Raw genomic sequence first — 20,620 nt, 5'->3', positions numbered from 1 at the left:
CTCATTGACTAAACTGGCATCTTTTTATTGTCCCATTCAGTCCTCTTAATGTGAGCTTTCCTCAGTGTTGTGTAACTGCTTTTGAAAGACTGACCAGCTCTTGAATGTGGCAGCTTACAGTGTGAGCATGGTCAGAGGAGTAACGATTTTTATTTTTTACTATGAAACTGCGTTGGAGGTCCATTGTAGGGACCCCTTCACCCCTTCACACTCAGAGTAAAGGTAGTTTCTTCCCCCAAGGATCTTGCAATCAAAACATGCATGAATAGGGACATAGAAAAAAAAACAACCAAACAAAAAACAAACCAGTGTCTTGGTTTTGTAGATGGAGAAATGAAATGTGAATTTGTTATTTAAAGACTTGCCAAAATCCTGCTAATATATGACAGCACTAGAAATGAAATGTAATCCTTTTTGTCCCACTTGGTGCTTTTAAGCACAGATCTATCCTTTTGTACAAGAGCCTGTCTGCTTGACTTTGTGAGGAAATGTGTTAAGCTCGTTCCACTCCTGCTTGCATTGCAGAGGGAATGCTGCTGTGTGACAAGTCAAGGATTTTCCTGACTAATTCAAGAGCAATGTTTACAATTTCCAGTGATGATTCTTTCTGATGATGAGTTAACAAGAAGAGGAAGCCCATGGCTTGGCTTTCCAATCACCAAACTAATTATCATCATGTTTCTGTAGAGGGAGACATAAGGAGATTTTCCACTGAATTAAAAAAATATATATAAAACTGCCATTTTAATTTTTCATCATAAATTTTAAGTTGTATATGTAAGGAATTGGGACTGCTGTCCACTGAAGTAAAGCATTCATGTTAGTAATATATTTCACTGTGAATATCTACAGACACTTTTTGAAAAACAAACAAAAAAAACTTGCAGAGCCACTGCTGTTTGATCTGAATATGTATGCAACTGTTTGCTATTTTGGCAGCCACCATCATACATGGGTGGTTTCAAAAGGAAAAAAAATAATGCTGCTCCTGAGGCTGCCAGTATTTTTAATTGATTGTAATCTTATTTGCATTGAAACATGCAACTGTAAGGTTTTTCTTCTAGAAGTAAATAACAAATTCACAGCTTTTTTTTGGGTGAACTTTGTTACAGCAGCTGTGCTGATACATTTGACTGTCAAGCTTTAGCCCCTTATGGTACCATTAATTATGTTAAATACTTTTCAGCGTACCCTAGTGGATGCTAAATTTCCATTTATGAGCTAAGCTTGTAGTAATCTGTGAACTCTGACACAATGCTTTCTCTTTAGACTGCCCTTCTGTAAAGTCAGTGTAATGTCTTCGATCAGTAAAACCTGGCTTGTTTTTTATACAGCGGGTTGAAGGAACTAATTAACAGAATATACTTAAGATAATTTGATTGTTCGCTTTAATGAGAGCTTAGGAGGTGAATAAAATGCACCTTCCCTAGTTTTGCTAGTTTTTCTTAGGGTTTTGAGTTAGGCTGGTTGTTTTTTCCTTTCTAGCTCAATACAGTGTTATAACACTGTGAAACAGAAGCCACAGTTTAAATGCTGTGCCTCAAAAATACCATTAAATCCGTTTTGAAAGATAAATTGAGCTACTGAAGGAACGGTGATTTTGGAAATCCTGTGTTTTATTTAGTCTGATAAGACTTCAATTTTCAGCATAAATTTTATTTATTAGTGAACCTGTGTTTAGTTAATGTATTAGAGCCAAGTATGTGGAATGTATAAGAATATAAAGATGTGAAAATGGCAGTGTTCAGATACGGTCCTGTGTCATTTCTGTATGCTGTTTGATTATAGGTTTCAGATTACCTTGAAGTTATCAAAGAGCCAATGGACCTATCAACAGTAATAACCAAAATTGATAAACACAACTATTTAACAGCCAAGGATTTCCTAACGGATATTGATCTGATCTGCAGCAATGCATTGGAGTACAACCCAGACAAAGATCCAGGAGGTAAGATTTACTTCATTTTCAGCCAACCTAAACTGAAAGCCTGGTATTCAGTCACGTTCTCGGTTACTATTTGAACATCTAAATAAGCTGCGTGTTATATAACAATTAGGATAAGCAAACTAATTTCCTAAGGGTCTGTGCTTTTAGTGTTCCAAGTCATTTGGAGCACTGGGGGACGTTATAAGAGCTACAGCACTTAGAGTTGTTTTCTAATAAAATAGGTTTTGTAGTTCCTTTTAAAATTTGCTCCTTTTCAGCGAATTGACTTTGTATACACAACAAAAAAGCAGTGTAATTTGAAGAGCTCTGCAGAGGATCCTGCACACAATCTGGCAGCGGTCTGCTTTTATTTCCTTATTGGCTTAGGATATGAAATGCACCCACAGAAATTAAGCGCTATCAGTTGGGGGATAGAAATAAAGCAAGATAAATCATCAGGCAGAGAAATCAGTTGCAGCTGGTTAGGAGAGATTTAGAAGCTATTGTCTTGACAAAGTATCATGCTGTGCTTTCAGTTAAAATTTATAGAATGAAATGCATGTAAAAGCTGCTCATGCTCAAAACGGAGGAAGGAGCATATTGTTTACTTTTTCTGAGGGCCACCTTACAGCATCCATTGTCCAAAGAAGGCCTTTAATTGGCAGCTTCCAGAACCATCAATAAGACATATAAAATGCAAAAGGAATGCCCTTTAATTTAGTTGCATTTAATATTTGTGATGCCTGGAAATCTAAGTCCTTCTGCAAATGCACTACAATGCATTGAAAAGTTCACTTAAAATCAATTTAAAAGATTTCATTGCATTTTGTGAAATCGTTTTGCCAGGTTATAGCCCAATTGCCCATATTTTTTTTCTCGAATTTCTGTTTTTCTTGCGGCTCTGCAAATGTCTTGTATATGGATTAGATATAGTAGAGTCTAGTCAAATAGAAGGTTTTGAAATTTGCTGTTGATCAACAGATGAGTTCTCTGTAGCTGCAGCAGTTCTGTTGTTAGACTTTGTTTCTTATTTTGCTAACAGACATCAGGTTTCAGGTTAGAATAGTACTCTGTATAATTATTTCTTTAACCTAGACTTCTCGGTGATGTTTTTCTTCCTTGTTCTTCTTCTTCATGTACTTAGCTGTAAAGTGAATGTTGAGAACGTTGATATACCTTGGTTATTTTCAAAATTATGGTGTAATTCTACATATCAGTGCTTGCTATCATACTGTGGATTTGCAGTTAGTGTGTGATTTGATATGGAATTAATCTAATTTCAAGCAGATTCATACAGAAATGTTTTGCAGAGTAATTCCTGAAATGTCAGATCTTAGCTTTGCAATGCTGGTGTCAGGTGAAAAGAATTACTGTTGTCAGGTTGTAATGCCCAAAGTTGTGTTTTACTGGTTTCATGTGCCTTTTGAACCCAGTGCTAGCTCATAGCTGTAGAAAAGTAACTATTCCTTCAATACAGGATGCATTTTGCATTAGAACTAAAAAAAAAAATACACTGATAAAATTCAGCAAAAGATTCAGTGCGTTCTTGATAATGTTTCTTGAGGGCTTCTAATGCGTAATTGATGTGAACTAATCAAAGCCTTGATGGACACTTGGGATTCTCTGAGTGTCTCTGAAAAGTGCCTGTTGAGATGGTGAGGACTACGAGGTGTACCTCCTGCATGCAGCTGCCATATGTTTGTGACTTAATGATGGGCTTTGGGAAAAACTGGCATTAATACACATCCTTTGTTCTCATTCTTAGACCATTCGGAACTGCGGGCTTGGTTAATTTCTACAGAATCACAGCATGGTAGGGAGCGGAAGGGACCTTCAAAGATCATCTAGTCCAGTCCCCCTTCCAGAGCAGGGAACCTAGTTCAGCTCACACAGGAATATGTCCAAGCAGGTTTTGAATGTCTCCAGAGAAGGAGACTCCACAACTCCCTGGGCAGCCTGTTCCAGTCCTCTGTCACCCTCCCCATGAAAAAGTTTCTTTTCATGTTTAAGCAGAACCTCCTGTGGTCCAGCTTGCACCCATTGTCCCTTGTCCTGTCACTGGATGTCACTGAGAAGAGCCTGGCTCCATCCTCCTGACACTCACCCTGTACATATTTATAAACATTAATAAGGTCACCCCTCTGTCTCCTCTTCTCCAAGCTAAAGAGACCCAGCTCCCTCAGCCTTTCCTCGTTAAGGGAGATGCTTTTTTCCCTTAATCATCCTCGTGGATCTGTGCTAGACGTTCAATCAGTTCCCTGTCCTTGAACTGAGGGGCCCAGAACTGAACACAATAAAAATGAGCTTATAAATAGGTGGACCTTCCACCACATCCTCACCTACCTCTCCTTCAGGATCCGGGGCCTCAAACCCTGTAATAATGGAGGGGCACCTGGGGAAGTGAGGTAGGTAGGGAGGGGGGTTGCCTACGATGCTGAACTGGGACTCTTCCAACCCTCTTGTCTTTTTGGTCCCCTCTCTCTGCCCGACAGCAACAGGGCAGGGGCTCTACCATGCTCTTGGGGGCATCCCACCAGTGCCCTTCTCTGTGGCACACCAGGGAATTTCTCCAGTGTGTCTACCTCCAAAGAACAGACTTTGAAGGTCAGATCATAATACTGTGCTTCAGAGTACATAATGTAGCAAAAACAGCTTGGGGAACGTGTAGTGGTAGAACTTCTCATTGATCCTGTCCAAAGAGGAAGAGTTTTTGGAAATATACTTAGGGAACCAAAAATATATATAGGAAATATATGTAGGGAACCGAAGCAGGACTGTTCTAGTTTTTTCCTGTCTTTGGGACTGAGCTGGGACAAATGGATCTGGCTATTTCTTTGTTCAGTTGTAGATTGGAGTTTCTCTTCATTGAGAAGGTAATTGAAAGATCGTTCTATCCTCTGCATTGTCACAGACTGATAATATATTGCTCTTCTGGCATATAAGATTTCTTGTGATTTTTGTATGAATGCAGTGCTGAAACAGCATGTCATTTCTATTCCGAGTAAGCATTAGATGCGTTCAAATCCATTAACTATTTATTTAAGCTATAAATTTCATTTTTTTTTAAATCTAGGCATATATTCTTGCCTCTTTCATGCGTGAGTTTGTAGAAGAATCATGCTGTACCTGGTTCTGTTCAGTTTGGACGGGTGATGAGTACTGGTTTTTATATGCAGTACAGATATCCAAACTGGCTTCTACCCGTTCTCCTCTCCCACCCCTCCATACTTTGCTATAAAATTGCAGGATCTTTCTGTAGGAGAACTTTGCTTTGCTTTTCATTGTTTGACACTGTGTTTACAGCAACAACAAAAGAACGACCTTTGTGGATTAGACATATTAGCATTTGCATCTTTGTATTGTCTGTGGGAAAGCCTTGTCTATCGCAGGACACGAGAAAAGCAGTAACTCAATCGAATACTCCCTTCAATAATATTTGCCAGCATGGGGTCACGTTGTGGTGTTGCCTTCAGTAAAATGGCTGGTCTAAACTTGAGAAACTGTACCTCTATAATGTTTGATATCAAACAGCCAGTGGTATAGTAACTTGTGGTAGTGTGAATGCATTTACGCTTACGTTGATGGTGCTTTTTGGTAGGGTAATGTAACTACTGTGTTAAAGGCGAGTAGAATTGTTAGTACAATATGTTGGTATGACTGGACAAACCTCGTTTTGGGGAGAGTTGCTTCAACAGTAAGCTTCTAATCAAAATCTGAAACCTAACCTAAACCCCTTGCTCTCATTAGAGCTTCAAAGTCTAGAGGTTTATTTTTCCCCTTTTTTTGGGAGGACATGGTAAACTTTATTTTCTGACTGACTTTTTAAAGTCTAGAATTGCACAATTACATCTGCAAACAATGCAGATCTATTTTTTTGCAATCACAAAACAAAATGCTTCACTGATACATGTGGGTAAAAAAGATTCTAGTTTCTCTGGTTTCCAGCCAATTTAAACAGTAGTAGATTTCCCCAGAAAACATATGTAGGGCTCAATTGGGCTGGATACTGGTATCCTTTTTGACTCAGCAGTTTTTCCATCTGTAAAATTTGCTGTTTCTAAGTTTATAAGCCATGTTTAATAAATGTTCATTGATATTCTTAATTGTTGTCTTTAGTGATGATTAAAACAGATTAAATCTGCAAATTATGTTGTAGACATTAATATTGGTGTTTGCTGTTGAAGTATCTCCATCAGCTGGAAAAAATAATTCAGTATGGATGAATTGGCAAATTAAATACGTTCGTACTAAAAGTAAATAGTAAGTGTTGTAGATCTCATTGAAAAGCAGCATTCTGGACGTCAATTTTCTCCACATACAGGTTTACTTCCTAAGTTATGATTGCTTTTCAAATTTCAAGTACTTCAACAGTACTGGAAGAATTTCTTTTGTTTATTTCAAATACATGGGAACAGGTTTTCTCTGTACAAATGTTTTTTCATGAGTCACATGTAGGCTTCTAGTGTGGGCAGTACTTTGTCCTGTTCCCCAGGTAGACATGAGCTTCAGGTTTGCTACATTTTCATTTCTTGCCATTCTTTCTCAATGGATTGAAATGAGAAATAACTAATTAAGATCAGCAATAAAGTAATCCATTCAAGCAAGATTTTGGATTTTCTAGTATTTGTTAAATAAAATTAAAGAATAAGGTTTGGAGAAAAAAAGTGAGGAATGTAATCCAGATCAACCTTACAGGTTCAGGGGACGACAAATCCAGTTTTGCAGGCAGTATATGAAAGTCACTAGACCTCAGTGAGTAAATTTAATCCTGGACAAGTCTCTTGTTACTTGAGACACCACAGTGTACTCAGTTATTCTGTTTAGTTCTGCCTTTGTAAACTGGCTAGACTTGCTGATTTTAGCAAGTTTTGAAGAATTGCAACTTGATTTAAGTGTGTTCATCTTTCACTGTTCTCATTTGTTTTAGAAATGCCACTATTGATTGAATTAACAATTTGTACTTCAGAAAACTACTTTTAAATAGTTAGGTTATAATTTTTGAGCATGCTATGGTATTGATCCATCTCTATTTTCATACATTTATAACACTTTCTAGTTTCGTCTGTATCAGTGTTGTAATATACAATACAAACCTACACGCAAATGATAAATTTTATCACATTTATTAAAATACTTTACAAATGTGCTGTCCTGTTTTGTCTAGATAAAATAATTAGACATAGAGCTTGTACGTTGAAGGACACTGCTCATGCTATCATTGCTGCTGAACTGGATCCAGAATTTAATAAGATGTGTGAAGAAATCAAGGAAGCAAGAAGAAAAAGAGGTATGTTTAGCTTCATTTGTTATAGCTCAACATAAGTAAGATAGAAGACAATTTACAAACGTCCATAAGAAAATTTAAATTTAAGATGAAAAATGGAGTGCGTGTGGGACTCAGGCAGTAGCTGTTAAAGGTTGACTGAACTTGAAACTTGTCTACTTCTTCCTTCCAACTGTGTGACTGGGTCTGATACTGCACAATCCCTCTGTAAAGAAGGATGGATAGCCTGTTGCTACAAAAAGCACTGTTGAACACAGTGAACAGATAAACATTAGGACTGCTATGCTAATTGAAAGTGTGGTGACACCAGAGCTGTGTTCTAAAAGCACCCTGTAATGCAGCGTAGTAACAATTAAGAACAAGGTGAATGACATTTAAAACAGTGGATTTTCTTTTCACCCGAGCATGTTTACAAATGTACGTCTAGCGATACTACGTTGACTTCTTGGATCAAGAAATACCTGTTAAATCCACACTGAGGGGAAAATGAGGTTTGGCAGTCTACTAGTCCCAAACCAGGAAATATAGCTCCCTCCATTGGAGGCTATCAGTGACTCAGTTTTTGTTTAAATCACTGCAGTTGTTTTCAGCTTGCAGTCCATAGACTTCCAAGGCTGTGGACGGCTTCTAAAGTAACCACAAGAGGTAATTGAAAACCCAAACACACTGCCAGCAGGTCTTCGTTTACATGAAAGTTTCTGTACCTCCTGGAATTTTTTTGTGAAAATTGGAAAAGGTTGAAAACTACTGAAGTATAACATTAGAATCAAAACTCGTGCTGATTTAAGGCTTACTGATTTCAGTAATTCTAGCTTTGCCTTGCTAAGTTGTTTTCTGCTTCAGCTCTTGCTTTGGTTTAAAAAAAAAAAAAAAAAAAAAGCATTGATTTCTAGGTAGAATTTGGCCAGTCTTAACTGCTGTTTGCAGGTTCCTGAAATACTTTTTTCAGTAGACTGAAGACCCTTTATTAATAAATGTCTTTGAACTATGCAAGTGTCTGTAGGCTTTCTCTTTTTCAGGTTTAAACAGATAGAGTTCCTTTTATTTTCCCATTCAGTCATGCATTTTTGTCTAATTCTGTACAAGTTTCCAATGCGCGTCTTGGATTGTGGATAAGAGAACCAATTGTAATTCACCGTGGTTGTAAAATTGAACTAATATAATGCCTTCTTTTCTCTTCTGTACTTTCCTATTAAAAGTGTGAGACTGTTCACAATTCTGGCCTTAGTGTCATGCTGAGAGTTATGCTCAGTTAATTATCCATTGTGAGTCCCCCATGATTGCAAAAGGTTATTGCTTCCGAGGTTAAAAGTAACTGTGTGTAAGAGCTCTTTGTTACAGAGGGTGACTCTATAGCTTGTAGTTGCTCCTCGCAAGCCTCCCAAGAGCTGACTGGAATGCTGCCCTCCTTTTAGTGGCAGCGACCAAATAATACAAACTTCTGGGGGCAAAACCTGCTGATCTTGCAAGAGGTGGGTGTTCAGAAGCTGTAATTAAGGCTGATGTTGTCATGCTATGAACTTTTTACATCAGAAAAAGCGTACTGTTGGTGTCTGATGCTGGTAAGTGGACCTTCAGATACATGTACAGGTTTATGACTAGCAGCAGCAGTTTGTGGCTGACAAGAGCTGACTGACACATGGCAGTGGATGGGCTTCCAAGTGCATTTCAGACATTGGCACAGAGACAGTTACAGGGTCACAGATGACCTGCAAGTCATGTTTCAAAGAGGCTTGTCCTTTTGGACCACATTCTGTTAGTTTCATGAACAAATGAGCCCTGGATGGTCCAGCAGCAGAGTGCGGAAGGCCAAGATCATGTACTGGATTAGCAAGGACGGAAGATTTGGAATGCATGGAAGAAGATGTGTTGGATTAACTGGTTATGAATGAGGAAAAAGCATGCAGCTCTTGAGGTATGAGGAAAACTCAAGCTGAAAGACAAGCCCAAGAGATTGTCCTATCCCTGGAGCATGAGTATTGTCAAATACTGTGATGTAGAACATCAGGAAGATAGCACTTCAGGCATGTAATCTTGGAACTGGTGGTTGTATTGGATGGAAGGCATACAGAAGCTGATCACCCTTGCCATTACTCCCATTTTGCCCAACAGAATATGCTCAGCAAGACAATAGACCCATAAAATCACAGTGCATCTACTGTTCTAGGCTTCTGACATACCCTGTTTAGAGCACGAGGGACAGCAAAGGTATGTGCTTGTATTTTCTACTTTGGATTGGATGTCCACAAGGCTGTTAAGGGACTTCTGTTTTCTTCGTTGGACTGATTACCAGAAGGCCTGGTATAGGAGTGATCCCTAGATGGCATTCTGTTCCTCTGCTTCACAATAAGAGTATGCTTTGAAATAGTGAATTGTTTCGGTGTTGATCTAGTTGGGGGAAAAACAACCAACCAACCAAAAAAAAAAATATATATATATATGTAAGCAGTGTAGACAGATTTTTGTGCAACTCGTTGCCTGCATGCAAGGGTCATTACTCATACCAGGCTGTTGCCTGAGTGGATCTACGCAATGAAATCGTGCTGAAACGGGCAGCCAGCCTTGTTCCTAACTTGTTCCTTGTTCTCCAATATGAGACTATGTGGGTAACTGAATGCTGAAGTACTTCTTTTTAATATAAACAAGATTTCCAAGCAAGGCCTTAAATGAATGTTGAGACAGGTCACGGAGAGTGGGCATTGTGGTATAATGCACAACTTGCCTTTTTTCAGCTTGGAGTGCCCTAAGCATCTCTCTTAATCTTCCTTTAAAGATTAATTCCTTCCCTTGATGTGTAAAGTCTGGTGGAAGAAAAGAGACTTTGTGCCCATGTTTCACTGCATAGGTGTCTGGACTCAGCTTGTTCAAGGATCTTATCATAAAGCCTTACTGGAATTAAAATTTTTAGCCTGCCTACAGAACCCTTGTAAAAGAAGGGCAATGATGCCAATGTTGGACTATGAGGGGGGCAAGTCCAGATACTTGCCACATAAATCTACTAGCAACTCTTGGACTGAGCATAAATTTACATTAATACTGGTTCAGGAGAGGTTGAAGTAGTGTTATAGTTTGAGATTGAGTCAGGGTAGGTGGATACGAACATCAGAACGGAAACTTGCCCTCTTGACAGGAAGAACACACCTCAAAATCAGATCTTGGCCAACATTTTATTGGCGAAGTTTGGAAGAACTTCAACATTCAACGTGAGATTTGCATGGAATCAAACAAGCTGATCTCTGGGAGGCTACTGACCAATTCTCTGGCAATTTTGTGAAGCATTTCTAATCTCAGAGGAGTTTAGAAGGCCAGTGACACACATTTGTAGGCTTTTTAAACTTTGCCCAGTTGGAAAGCCATTGATTTTCTGAATTGTGCCATTTATTAGCTCTTAATTTATTAACAGGAACTACTGAAGATAAGGCTAAAAAGTTCTCTATCCATTTTCTTCACAATTATCTTGGCAAGTTGTTTAGCAATCGTACATAGCTTTAAAATGGAAGGTATTTTCTGCATTGCTTTTTTTTCACCACAATTCCAAACAGAATTATGTATTGAATAGATGTACCTTTTCTATACTTTTGTCGGATCTGCTATTTTTAGTTAGTACTGGGACTGGTGACGAGTCTCAAAGTACTGCAGTGTAACAAAATGATAAACTGTGTAATAGAATTAGTGTCTGGAAGTTAAACTAGAATCTCTTGTTCTTGTATTACAGAAATGAGGTGCTGTTGTTGAAAGAGGATATCTAGGATATCTAAGGATAACAAATTCTAAGTTGGTAAATCAAAAAATAAGTATACTAGATTTTGGAATTTGCAGCTTCTTGTTGAAACCAGCAGATAACAAGGTAGAAGTGATGGGTGTTTTGAGTAAAGAAATTTATTTGATATGTAGCTTAAAATACTTTTACTAGTACCTAGAAACGTGTGCTTTACCTATTGACTGTTAGGTGAGAGTTCCCTTGTGAATCTTTTAATTTCTGCTTCTGTAAGTTGTAGAGTTTCTTTCCTGCTCTTGGACATTTTGTTTGGCTACTTTTGGAGATGTGGTATGACATTTAAGATGACTTATAGTGGATGGATAGGAAATTCTAGTGGAGTATGAAACTTCGTAAATATGGTTATATCTTTAATGTGTGTATAACCAATATTAAGTGCACATTTTTAGAATTTAAAAATCATGGAAAATAGTAGAAGCTATGAGATGAACTTGTATTACAGAAAGCACAACAGACTTTTGGTTAAAAGCAGAATCACATTTTTCTTAATCTCAGAGCTCGTATTGACTCTGAAGTGGATCCATTTTACATAACATAGATCATGATGACAGTGCAAGTTTCTCTTCATGTACTCCTTTTGACATGGCGTACCATGCCATTATGAATCGCTACTTATTTTAAATCATCTGGTTAAAATTAAGAAAAATTGAAACTGTCAATAAGAATTTGTTTTATAGAGGAAATGTAGATAAGAGTGCAATCTTTTGGGGACCCAAATGTGAGAAACAGTCATATTTTTCTAAGTCGTCAGAGCTGACGGTTTTAAGACCATGCAGCGAGTAAGTTGTTTTTGTCAGTAGAAAACAAATATTCTTGATTCTAATCTTTCTTTTGAATGTCCAACTAAGTATTAATTGATGTGTTCTTATTGCAGCATGGTATTCCAACTTTATTTTAAAATTCAGTAGATTTTTTTCAGCTTGGTTTATTTAAATAGGTATGGTTATCTTCTGTATGCAGGCTTATCAGTAACAGCAGAACAAATAAATCCTCATGGTTCCACTGTACGGAAAACAGAAGCTAGAGTTGAAGAGGCATTTCGGAACAAACAAAAACCCACAATGACGGTGTGGCCCAACTCTGCAAATAAATGTGCATGTGAGTACCTTGGTTGAAAATTGTGCAAAATTGCAGGCGCCTCCAGTGGCAAACATTTCACATGTACTAATGCTTGCTGATTATGTCCGAAAGTAATTTTAAGCATGAAACATGGAACTTTAAAAAATACTCTTTTTTTGATAAGAAATTTCTGCCCAACAAGCTGGAAATAAGTAGAATTTCTATTTTTGTAAGAAAAAATAACTGTTTTTATAAAGTTTTTATTACATTTTTAAAGGAAAAAAAAGCTATTTTCTCTCTAATATGAGGTGATCTGTTATCTGTTGGTTGAGCGTTGAGATTTGTTTAGTGCATGTATACACGTATATTGACAGGTATGTATGTGCATGCTGCTTTCTACTCTGTCACATGCACTAGTTGCTTCCTGTCTGCAACGCATACGTTATTATGCTAAAACTTAGAAAAGCAGTTATAAATTTAACTGTATTTTCCTTTATGGGAATTGGCTTTCAATAGTCACTACCAATTAATGGAGGATGTTAAGATGCTCTTGATGCAGCCTACTGGATTAGTCCAATTAATTGGTCAAAGTCTCTAGAATTGTGAGGAGCGTATGACTGCTTAACTGTGTTGTAGGTAATTGAAGGCACTGCTAATTATTTTCAAGAGGTGAGTTGATTACAACAGGTAAATACAGTAAATTTTGTTAGATGAAAATAAAGTCCACAAGAGTGTGTATATGAGGGATATACTGGTAGTTGTGCATGGCTTTCCTGCTGAAGATTTGGTATCTATTATTATCATCATCACAAAAACATCAAATGGGTTCTTGATAGGCAAACTGCTACATAGATTGTGGAGTAATCAAATTTTCATTGGTCTTCGTCTTCACCCTGATAATGCTTTTCCTTTGTACAAAAGTTCCTAAGTATGGGGATAACTGCCCAGAATTGCATGTTGTTTATATATAAATGATGTCAAATAGTTAATTACAGGTGTATAGTTTTATTTCCTACAACTCTTTTTTTTTTCTGCTAAAGGAATTAAAGTCAACTCTACAGAGTTACGGCTTGACTAAATTGTCATATAATGTATTGATGATGTCAATTATAAAGTTATGTGTTTGTTTGGCAAAACAGAGAGAAGGGGTTCTCAATATTGTTAGTTACTCTGAAACCCAAGATGGAGATTAACTCTGGTTGATCTTTCCTGGCTGTGGGTGCTGTGCAGCAAACAGGAGTGGCTGTAGACCTTTGAGGTGGACATCTCTGAAAGAAAGAGCAGCTTTTAGTGGTTACTGTTGTATAAAAAGAAGGTCTTCTGCCTCTGCTATTCTTGGTCTAGTATTGTGGGTTCAGTGGTGGCTCTTTGAAGAAGACTAGAGCCATTGAGTGAAGGAACTTGCCAACTTTCCTGTTCATAAACAGAAAAGGAGCTAGTGTCAAGGCACCCTTTCTGCTAGTATTTTGGTGAGATAGATTGTAAGACAAGAAAATTTGAGGCTCAGTGATGCTTGGGAATACAATCAAATGAAAATTGGCCTTTTAAGGATGAGTATGGGCAGGGTGGCTACTCTAGGAGTTCTGTTGTACATGTAGTAATCAAGAAGAACCAAGAAGTGAGGAGCAGTCAGAAATCTGCAGAAGGGATTCAGGGAGCACATGGACACACTTAAAGACTGATAAGGTCAGTAGAGACAGAAGAACTTGGAAGAGAAACAGTCTAGAAGAGGGATTGGATGAAGGAGCTTTAGGGTAGAGTGAGAATAACTGGGCCGATGGTAAGGGAGCTCAAAGAGCAGCAAATTACATGCATTGCAAATGTGTAAATGGAATGGGGTAGTTTAGAGAAGGGATTTCAGAACAGAGATGATTTAGAGGTGGAGAATGTGGTGAGGAACTAAGATTTTTGAAGACTAAAATGCATTACAGAAGCAGAGGAACAAGGACAGCAGTTCATGTATTTTAGTTACGTGGGATAAAAGCTTTACATTCCAACTAATTATGAAAATCTAAGATATTTCTATCTTTTCCTTTATATATATATATATATATATATATATATATACATATATATATATAATATACACTTATATATATATATATCTGTTTGAATTTGAATTTTTTTTTTTTCCTTAGGTAATTTTTTTTTGTCCTGGTCTAGTGTTTGTTTTTGGTTTTAATTGTCAACAGTAATGTTATTTTCTTGATGAAAGTATTTCTTTAGGAGCTTTTTTTACAGTATTTCAGAAAACAGCTTTAAAAAAGTCAATGCTTGAGAGCCTCATAAGGAAATGATTGTCAGGCATCTTCTCTAGAAATGCTGTGGATTACAGATAGCGTAGCAGCCTCACCCATTTTAAATCCCTGTTTACGTTTTAGGGATAATACAGTAAAAAATGGGATTTAGTTTTGGTTTGTTCTTTGAGATTACATATTTTGTATGCGATATTATTTATTTTTGTAGTTAACTATTGTTTTGTGATGTATTTAATTTTGCTAAATATATTTTATTTTTTTTCATTTGATTAGACCATATGGGCTATCAGAAATGTGGCACAAGATCTGTAGTTCTATTTGAAGACACGGTGATAAATGTTCCTGAGTTAAATTTAATCTGCAACTTCCATATCCCTGTTGAAGTAACACCTGTGGTGGGTTATGTATTACAGTGCAGATGAGTTTTAAAAGTATTGCATTACTTGAAGTTGCTGAGAATTCGTTTGGGACGGTTCTGCCCCAGATGACTTAAAACGTATCAGTATTGACTGCGTATTTTGAGAAAAGTGCAAATGCTCCAATGGGAACACGCAATGGCACGTATGTCAAAAGCCTGTTGTAAGTAGTTGTAAGATCAAAGAATCATAAAATTGCTGTGGTTGGGAGAGACCTCTGAAGATAATCTGGTCCAGCTCCCCTGCTCAGAGCAGGCTGAGCAGGGCTGTGTCCAGTTTTGTTTTGAGTATCTCAAAGAATGGAGGTTCCATGACATGCCTGCGCCACCTTTTCTAGCGCTTGGTCACCATCGCAATGTTTTTTTTTCTTTCTTTGAAATTGAATTTCTTGTTTTTCAATCTGTGCCCGTTGTCTCTTGTCACTGGGTACCTATGAGAGGAGTTTGGCTTTGCCTTTGTGTACGTGTGGAAAAAGAAACTATCAGCAATGCGAAATTTTGGGCATCTGGTAAATTAATAAGCGCTCAGTGATTTAGGTACACTTCAATGAGTAAAACATCAGTATCTCTTTAGTTGTTACAATGCTGTATAGTAAAAAATTTGTCCTACTACTGTATCTTGCCAGTAGATGGAGTATGTTGCATATTTTATTTTCTTGCAGTTCCTTCTGTAAATGTTGAATATAACTAAACTGTACGGGGAAGATTTGATTTGCCATTCTTATCATTTTTTTGCAGTATTCAACAATAATATACTGTAGTGATAGACTGCAGATTATGTTTTCCTCACAGAGGAGATGTCTTTCATGCAGTATGATAAATATGATAGCTGGTCCATGTGAAAATTGCATTTGCAGCAAGAAAAAAATTAGAATGTATTGTGTTATGCAAAATCTTAAAAAAAAAAAAAAAAAAAGTTTTAGATAAAATTCATTTTATGAAATATGAAGATTCATTTTATGAAATATGAAGTAAACACCACACTGACTTTTCCCAATAATTAAAGTGATTAGTGGTCTCTGTAGAAAGAACTGCAGGGAGATCTAATAAGGAAATAAACTGCTGCAAAAAAAAAACCCCTTAGTTCCCAGATAAGTAATATTTTGCACACTCTTACATGGTTTGAGCTAAATGGCGATCCTTGCTCTTACATGAAAATCTGTTGTTCTACTTCATAATGGAATGGAAGTGGTTGTTTTTTTTTGTTTGTCTGGAGGGAGTGTCTTTCCAAAAGATTTTTAGAAAGGAAAAAGGTCTTCTGTAATCTTTCTCAGAAGGCATTTCTTTCTCAGTCTTTGTCGTATTTTGATCGGTTTAATCTCTTTTTTTGACCTCTCTGATACAGTAATGTCAGCAATTGTTGCATTTTAGGCATTCATATGACTGCAGCAGTGTCTTACCAAAGGACATGGCAGACCAGATGCCCTAAGACTTTTATTATTATAACTTTCCATTTTTGCCTAGTCCTGTGTCAGTTACCACAGAATGTGAGTACTGCATGTTAAGTCATCCAGATTGTAGTAGCTGCTACTGTCTTGCCAGAACCATGATTCCTTTACTATGCTACTGTTTTCTTTTCTCCTGCTCTCCAGAAAAGGGATTTGAGTTGGATTAATTCTCACAACACACCTGAGACAGAGGCAGGTACTGCTACTTGACAAACACTATTAAAAAAAAGCTTTTGTGGAATTTGAGGACATCTTTGCTCAGAGCTGAGACAAGTGTCTGTTTTTTTAATATTTTTTTTCTTGGTAGTTTAGGAATGCACATTCTGGATGGAGAGTAGTTTGATCTGAATCTGACACTGGCTTCAGCTGGATGCTTCAAAAGGAAGCTGCAAACGTTTGAGAAATAAAAATTACTTGGACTGCCTCATTTTGAAGAAAATACCGTCTTAGCCAATTCTGAGTTAGTTAATGGTTGTTTAAACCCATAGGCTTTGTAATTTTTCTAATTTAAAATCCCATTTAGTGAATTTGTAGGTGTTCTTATAAATCCTGTCTCTGTAATTCTTTTTTGGAATCCCATCAAACTTTTGGAGGTAGTAGTACCTAGTGGCAAAGAAATTTTCTTTTATCACTATTAAATAACTCTGCCTCTTGAATTAATTGAATGTCTTTTAGCCCTGATAGAAGGCAAACAGTCCCGCAATTTACCTGATCAGGGTTTTTTTTATATTCACTTGTTACTCATCTCATTCTAACTTACTAATCCAAGATTGTTCAATGTCTCTTAAGAAGGTTTGCCTGCAAGCATTATCACTACATTTTTTTTATAAACATGGTGAAAAGATAGATTTTGTGGAAGAGATATTTTTCTGAGTTTTTAAAAATTGATTTTTTTCTACCATAAGTGCTATAAATTAGTAATGCAATAAAAAGTTTTCAGACCTTTTAGATAATATCATACTACTTCCTCCCATCTGGATACTTTGGCAATGTTTGCTTTAAATTGTTAAAAGAGCTTGTGCAATGTTTTTGTCTGCAGATTGCCCATTTCTTCATTTCTGTTTGCAACTATTTATTTTCTTCGTATCTTTTTTTCCTTCTTGACGCAGAAACCAACCAGCAACCACAGCCTTTCAGTTCTGTGATAGAAAAGAATGTTGTAATGTGTCATTTTAATTAACGCACAGTAGGAGTTTGTCCTGCGCTTGTGAGGTTAAAGTCAGAGAATCATAGTATCAGGAGCGACCTTACTGCACTCTACAGGTACCTTAAAGGAGGCTGTAGCGAGGTGGGGGTTGGTCTGTTCTCCCACGTGCCTGGTGACAGGACGAGGGGGAATGGGCTTAAGTTGGGCCAGGGGAGGTTTAGGTTGGATCTTAGGAAGAACTTCTTTACTGAGAGGGTTGTTAGGCATTGGAACGGGCTGCCCAGGGAAGTGGTGCAGTCACCATCCCTGGAGGTCTTTAAAAGACATGTAGAGCTTAGTGACATGGTTTAGTGGAGGACTTGTTAGTGTTAGGTCAGAGGTTGGACTCAGTGATCTTAGAGGTCTCTTCCAACCTAGATGATTCTGTGAATATCGTGACTTGGAAAGGACCCACAAGGATCATGGAGTTCCCACTCCTGGCTCCACACACAACTTGCTAAAAATCAAACCCTATGTCTGAGAGCATTGTCCAAATGGTTCTTGAACTCCCATCAGGCTCAGTGCCATGACTGCTTCCATTGGGAAGCCTGTCCCAGTGCCTGACCACCTTTGGGTGCAGAACCTTTTCCTCACACCCAGTCTGCCCCTCCCCTGTCCCAGCTCCATGCCATTCCCTCGGGTCCTGTCACTGTCCCCAGAGAGCAGAGCTCAGCCCCTGCCCCTCCGCTCCCCTCATGAGGGAGCTGCAGGCCGCCATGAGGCCTCCCCTTGGCCTGCTCTGCTCAGGGCTGAGCAAACCGAGGGACCTCAGCCACTCCTCACATGCCTTCCCCTCTAGACCCTTCACCATATTTGTAGCCCTCCTTCGGACACTCTCTCTAATAGTTTTACATTTAAGTTTTTCATATACTTTGGCACCTGACACTGTACTCCTCACCTCAGGGTGAGGCCACACCAGTGCAGAGCAGGGCAGGACAATCCTTTCCCTCGACCAGCTAGCAATGCTGTGCTTAATGCAACGTGGGATATGGCTGGCCCTTCTTGCTGCCAGGACACACAGTTGACTTAGATTCAACTTGTTGTCAACCAGACCCCCCAGATCCTTCCCTGTGGTCCTGCTCTTGAGCCTCTTGTCCCCCCAGTCTCCACATATCTCTGGGATTACTCTATCCCAGCTGCAGAATCCTCTCTGCAAGGCCTCTCTACCCTTGAGGGGTTCAGGAGCTCCTCCCAATTTAATATCATCTACAAACTCACTTAGTCTGACTTCAAGTCCTCTATCCAAGTCATTTATGAAATCATTAAAGAGAATTGATGCTGAAATGGAGCCCTGGGGAACCCTACTGACTGGCCACCAGCCTTATGTAACCCCATTTACTATAACCCTTTTTGCCTGACCTGGCAGCCAGTTGTTCACCCATTGCATTATGTGTTTGTCCAGCTGTATGCTGCACTTTTTGTCCAGAAGCATACTGTGAGAAACCCTATGGAAAGCTTTGCTGAAATCCAAAAAGATGACATCAGCTGGCTTCCCTTGGTCAACTAGATCCTTGTCAAAAAAGGAAAGGAAACTTGTTAAGCAGGACTTTGCCATTGTGGACTTCTGTCAATGACCAATGACTATGTTGTCTTTCTTGTGTTTTTCAGTAACTCCCAGAAGAATCTTCTCCATAATTTTGCCAGTTATTCAAGTAAGACTGACAGGCCTGTAATTACTAGGGTCTTCTTTCTCGCCCTTCTTGAAAACTGGGACAACGTTTTCCAGCTTCCAGTCACCTGGGATCTCTTCAGATTCCTAAGACTGTTGGAAAAATAGTTGAGAGGTCTCAAAATGACTTCAGCCAGCTCTTTGAGTATCTTAAAATGAATCCAGTCAGGCTCCATAGACTTACATCCATCCAGCTGGAGCAGCAAATCCTGCACAAGTTTGGAGTTGATTTTGAGTTCATTGTCCCTCCAGTCACAGACCTCTAACATACATGTAGAAGGCCCATTATCAGTGTTGAAGACAGAAGTGAACAAGGCTTTAAATGTGTTTTTTGTCTGTGTTCCTATTAGTGAAGTGACCGTCCTTGTCAAGGAGCAGACCAAAGTTATCTCTGGTTCTCCTTTTGCTGTTAACATAATTTAAAAAGCCCTTTTTAGTGTCCCTCGTGGTACTGACCAGCTTCAGCTCAAGCTTTGTCCACACAAACTTTCTCCCTACAGTGTTGAAGTTGCAGAATAACCTTGTGTTTGTTCATGGCTCTCTTGCAGCAGGGAAGATGTCATTCAGTAATCCTTAAGAACTTCCTAAATGTACCGAAAATGTAAATAGCTATAATAGTTGCTATTGTAAAAAGCTACTCAGCAGAGGGAAAATGAGCAGAGCTATAGAGGTGGAACGTCTAAAACTGATCTCTACGGGTGATATTAATCTGATTGTCTCTTCTCTTCTGACTTCATTTTTCTTTTTAATCTTCCTGTGTGACTGTCTTGTCATGTACTTAGCTAACATAATTACTCTGATGGTTTCATGTAAATTATATTTTTAGCTTGGTTTCCCAAGAAAATAATACCTATCCTTTCTGTCCATCTCTGCTCCTGTAATAACTTCTGAATCATTTAGCCTGGTTCAGACAGATTTGACAGGAGTTGAGGTCTGAAAGATTAGATTCCTGCAGGTTTTGTGAAAATGGATAGCTGGATAAATCTATGCATCTCCTGATGGGAAAAGCTATAGATTGAAAATGGTAGTTACCTGTTCTGCCTTGCCTTGTTAGCTGATGGGTTAAAAGATAGTGTTGGCCAGGCAGAGCATGCACACCTGAGATGTGGGGGTTCATCCTACTCAGCTGGGGGTGGAACAGAAGATACTGGGAGAGGTTGCTGAGAAATACTGGGAAGGACTTGTGTTGAGTGTGTTAAAGGGAATGGTAGGGGATAGCAGTTCGCTTGCATGAGGAAATACTGGGGGTGCTGCAGCCAAGTGTATTTTAGGAAGCATGCTTCATCTCCTTGTGGAACTTGATCCCTGTTGAGAAGTGCCCAGGTTCTTCAAGTAGTTGTTCATATAACAGTTTATGGGCTGTTGATGATCATTCATGCTAAGCAGTTGCATGTAGTTATTTTGTTGTTTTATAATATTTTTGAGGTTTGTGCCTTGAGTATCCTCGTACTTTCTGTCTAGGAAGAAAATCATACAGCTCTTATGAGTTAGTTTCACAGTCACGCCAAGCTGCAGGTTAGTAGTAAAGGCGCTGTCTCGCTTTTCTCTGGTTGCATATTCCAACCACCTCCTTCAAAGGAGCACCGTCATTCAAGA

The 20,620-nt window shown here is 38.4% G+C and overlaps 1 protein-coding gene across 4 annotated transcripts in view; it reads left to right on the top strand.

Annotated features, from left to right (window-relative positions):
- Window positions 1–20,620, top strand: part of ATAD2B (ATPase family AAA domain containing 2B) — an 81,470-nt gene that overhangs the window by 46,406 nt on the left and 14,444 nt on the right. For 3 of the 4 annotated variants that reach the window (XM_027455574.3, XM_027455573.3, XM_072036496.1), the window contains exons 22-24: window positions 1,789–1,948; window positions 7,092–7,214; window positions 11,950–12,087. In XM_027455574.3, coding sequence (XP_027311375.2) covers window positions 1,789–1,948; window positions 7,092–7,214; window positions 11,950–12,087 — 421 coding nt within the window. The remainder of the gene's footprint in view (window positions 1–1,788; window positions 1,949–7,091; window positions 7,215–11,949; window positions 12,088–20,620) is intronic. The other variant, XM_027455575.3, reaches the window with a different exon arrangement.

Source organism: Anas platyrhynchos, chromosome 3 (genome assembly GCF_047663525.1).
Source record: "Anas platyrhynchos isolate ZD024472 breed Pekin duck chromosome 3, IASCAAS_PekinDuck_T2T, whole genome shotgun sequence".
In the NCBI taxonomy this organism is placed as follows: domain Eukaryota; kingdom Metazoa; phylum Chordata; class Aves; order Anseriformes; family Anatidae; genus Anas; species Anas platyrhynchos.
This window is presented reverse-complemented; position numbering and strand designations above follow the sequence as displayed.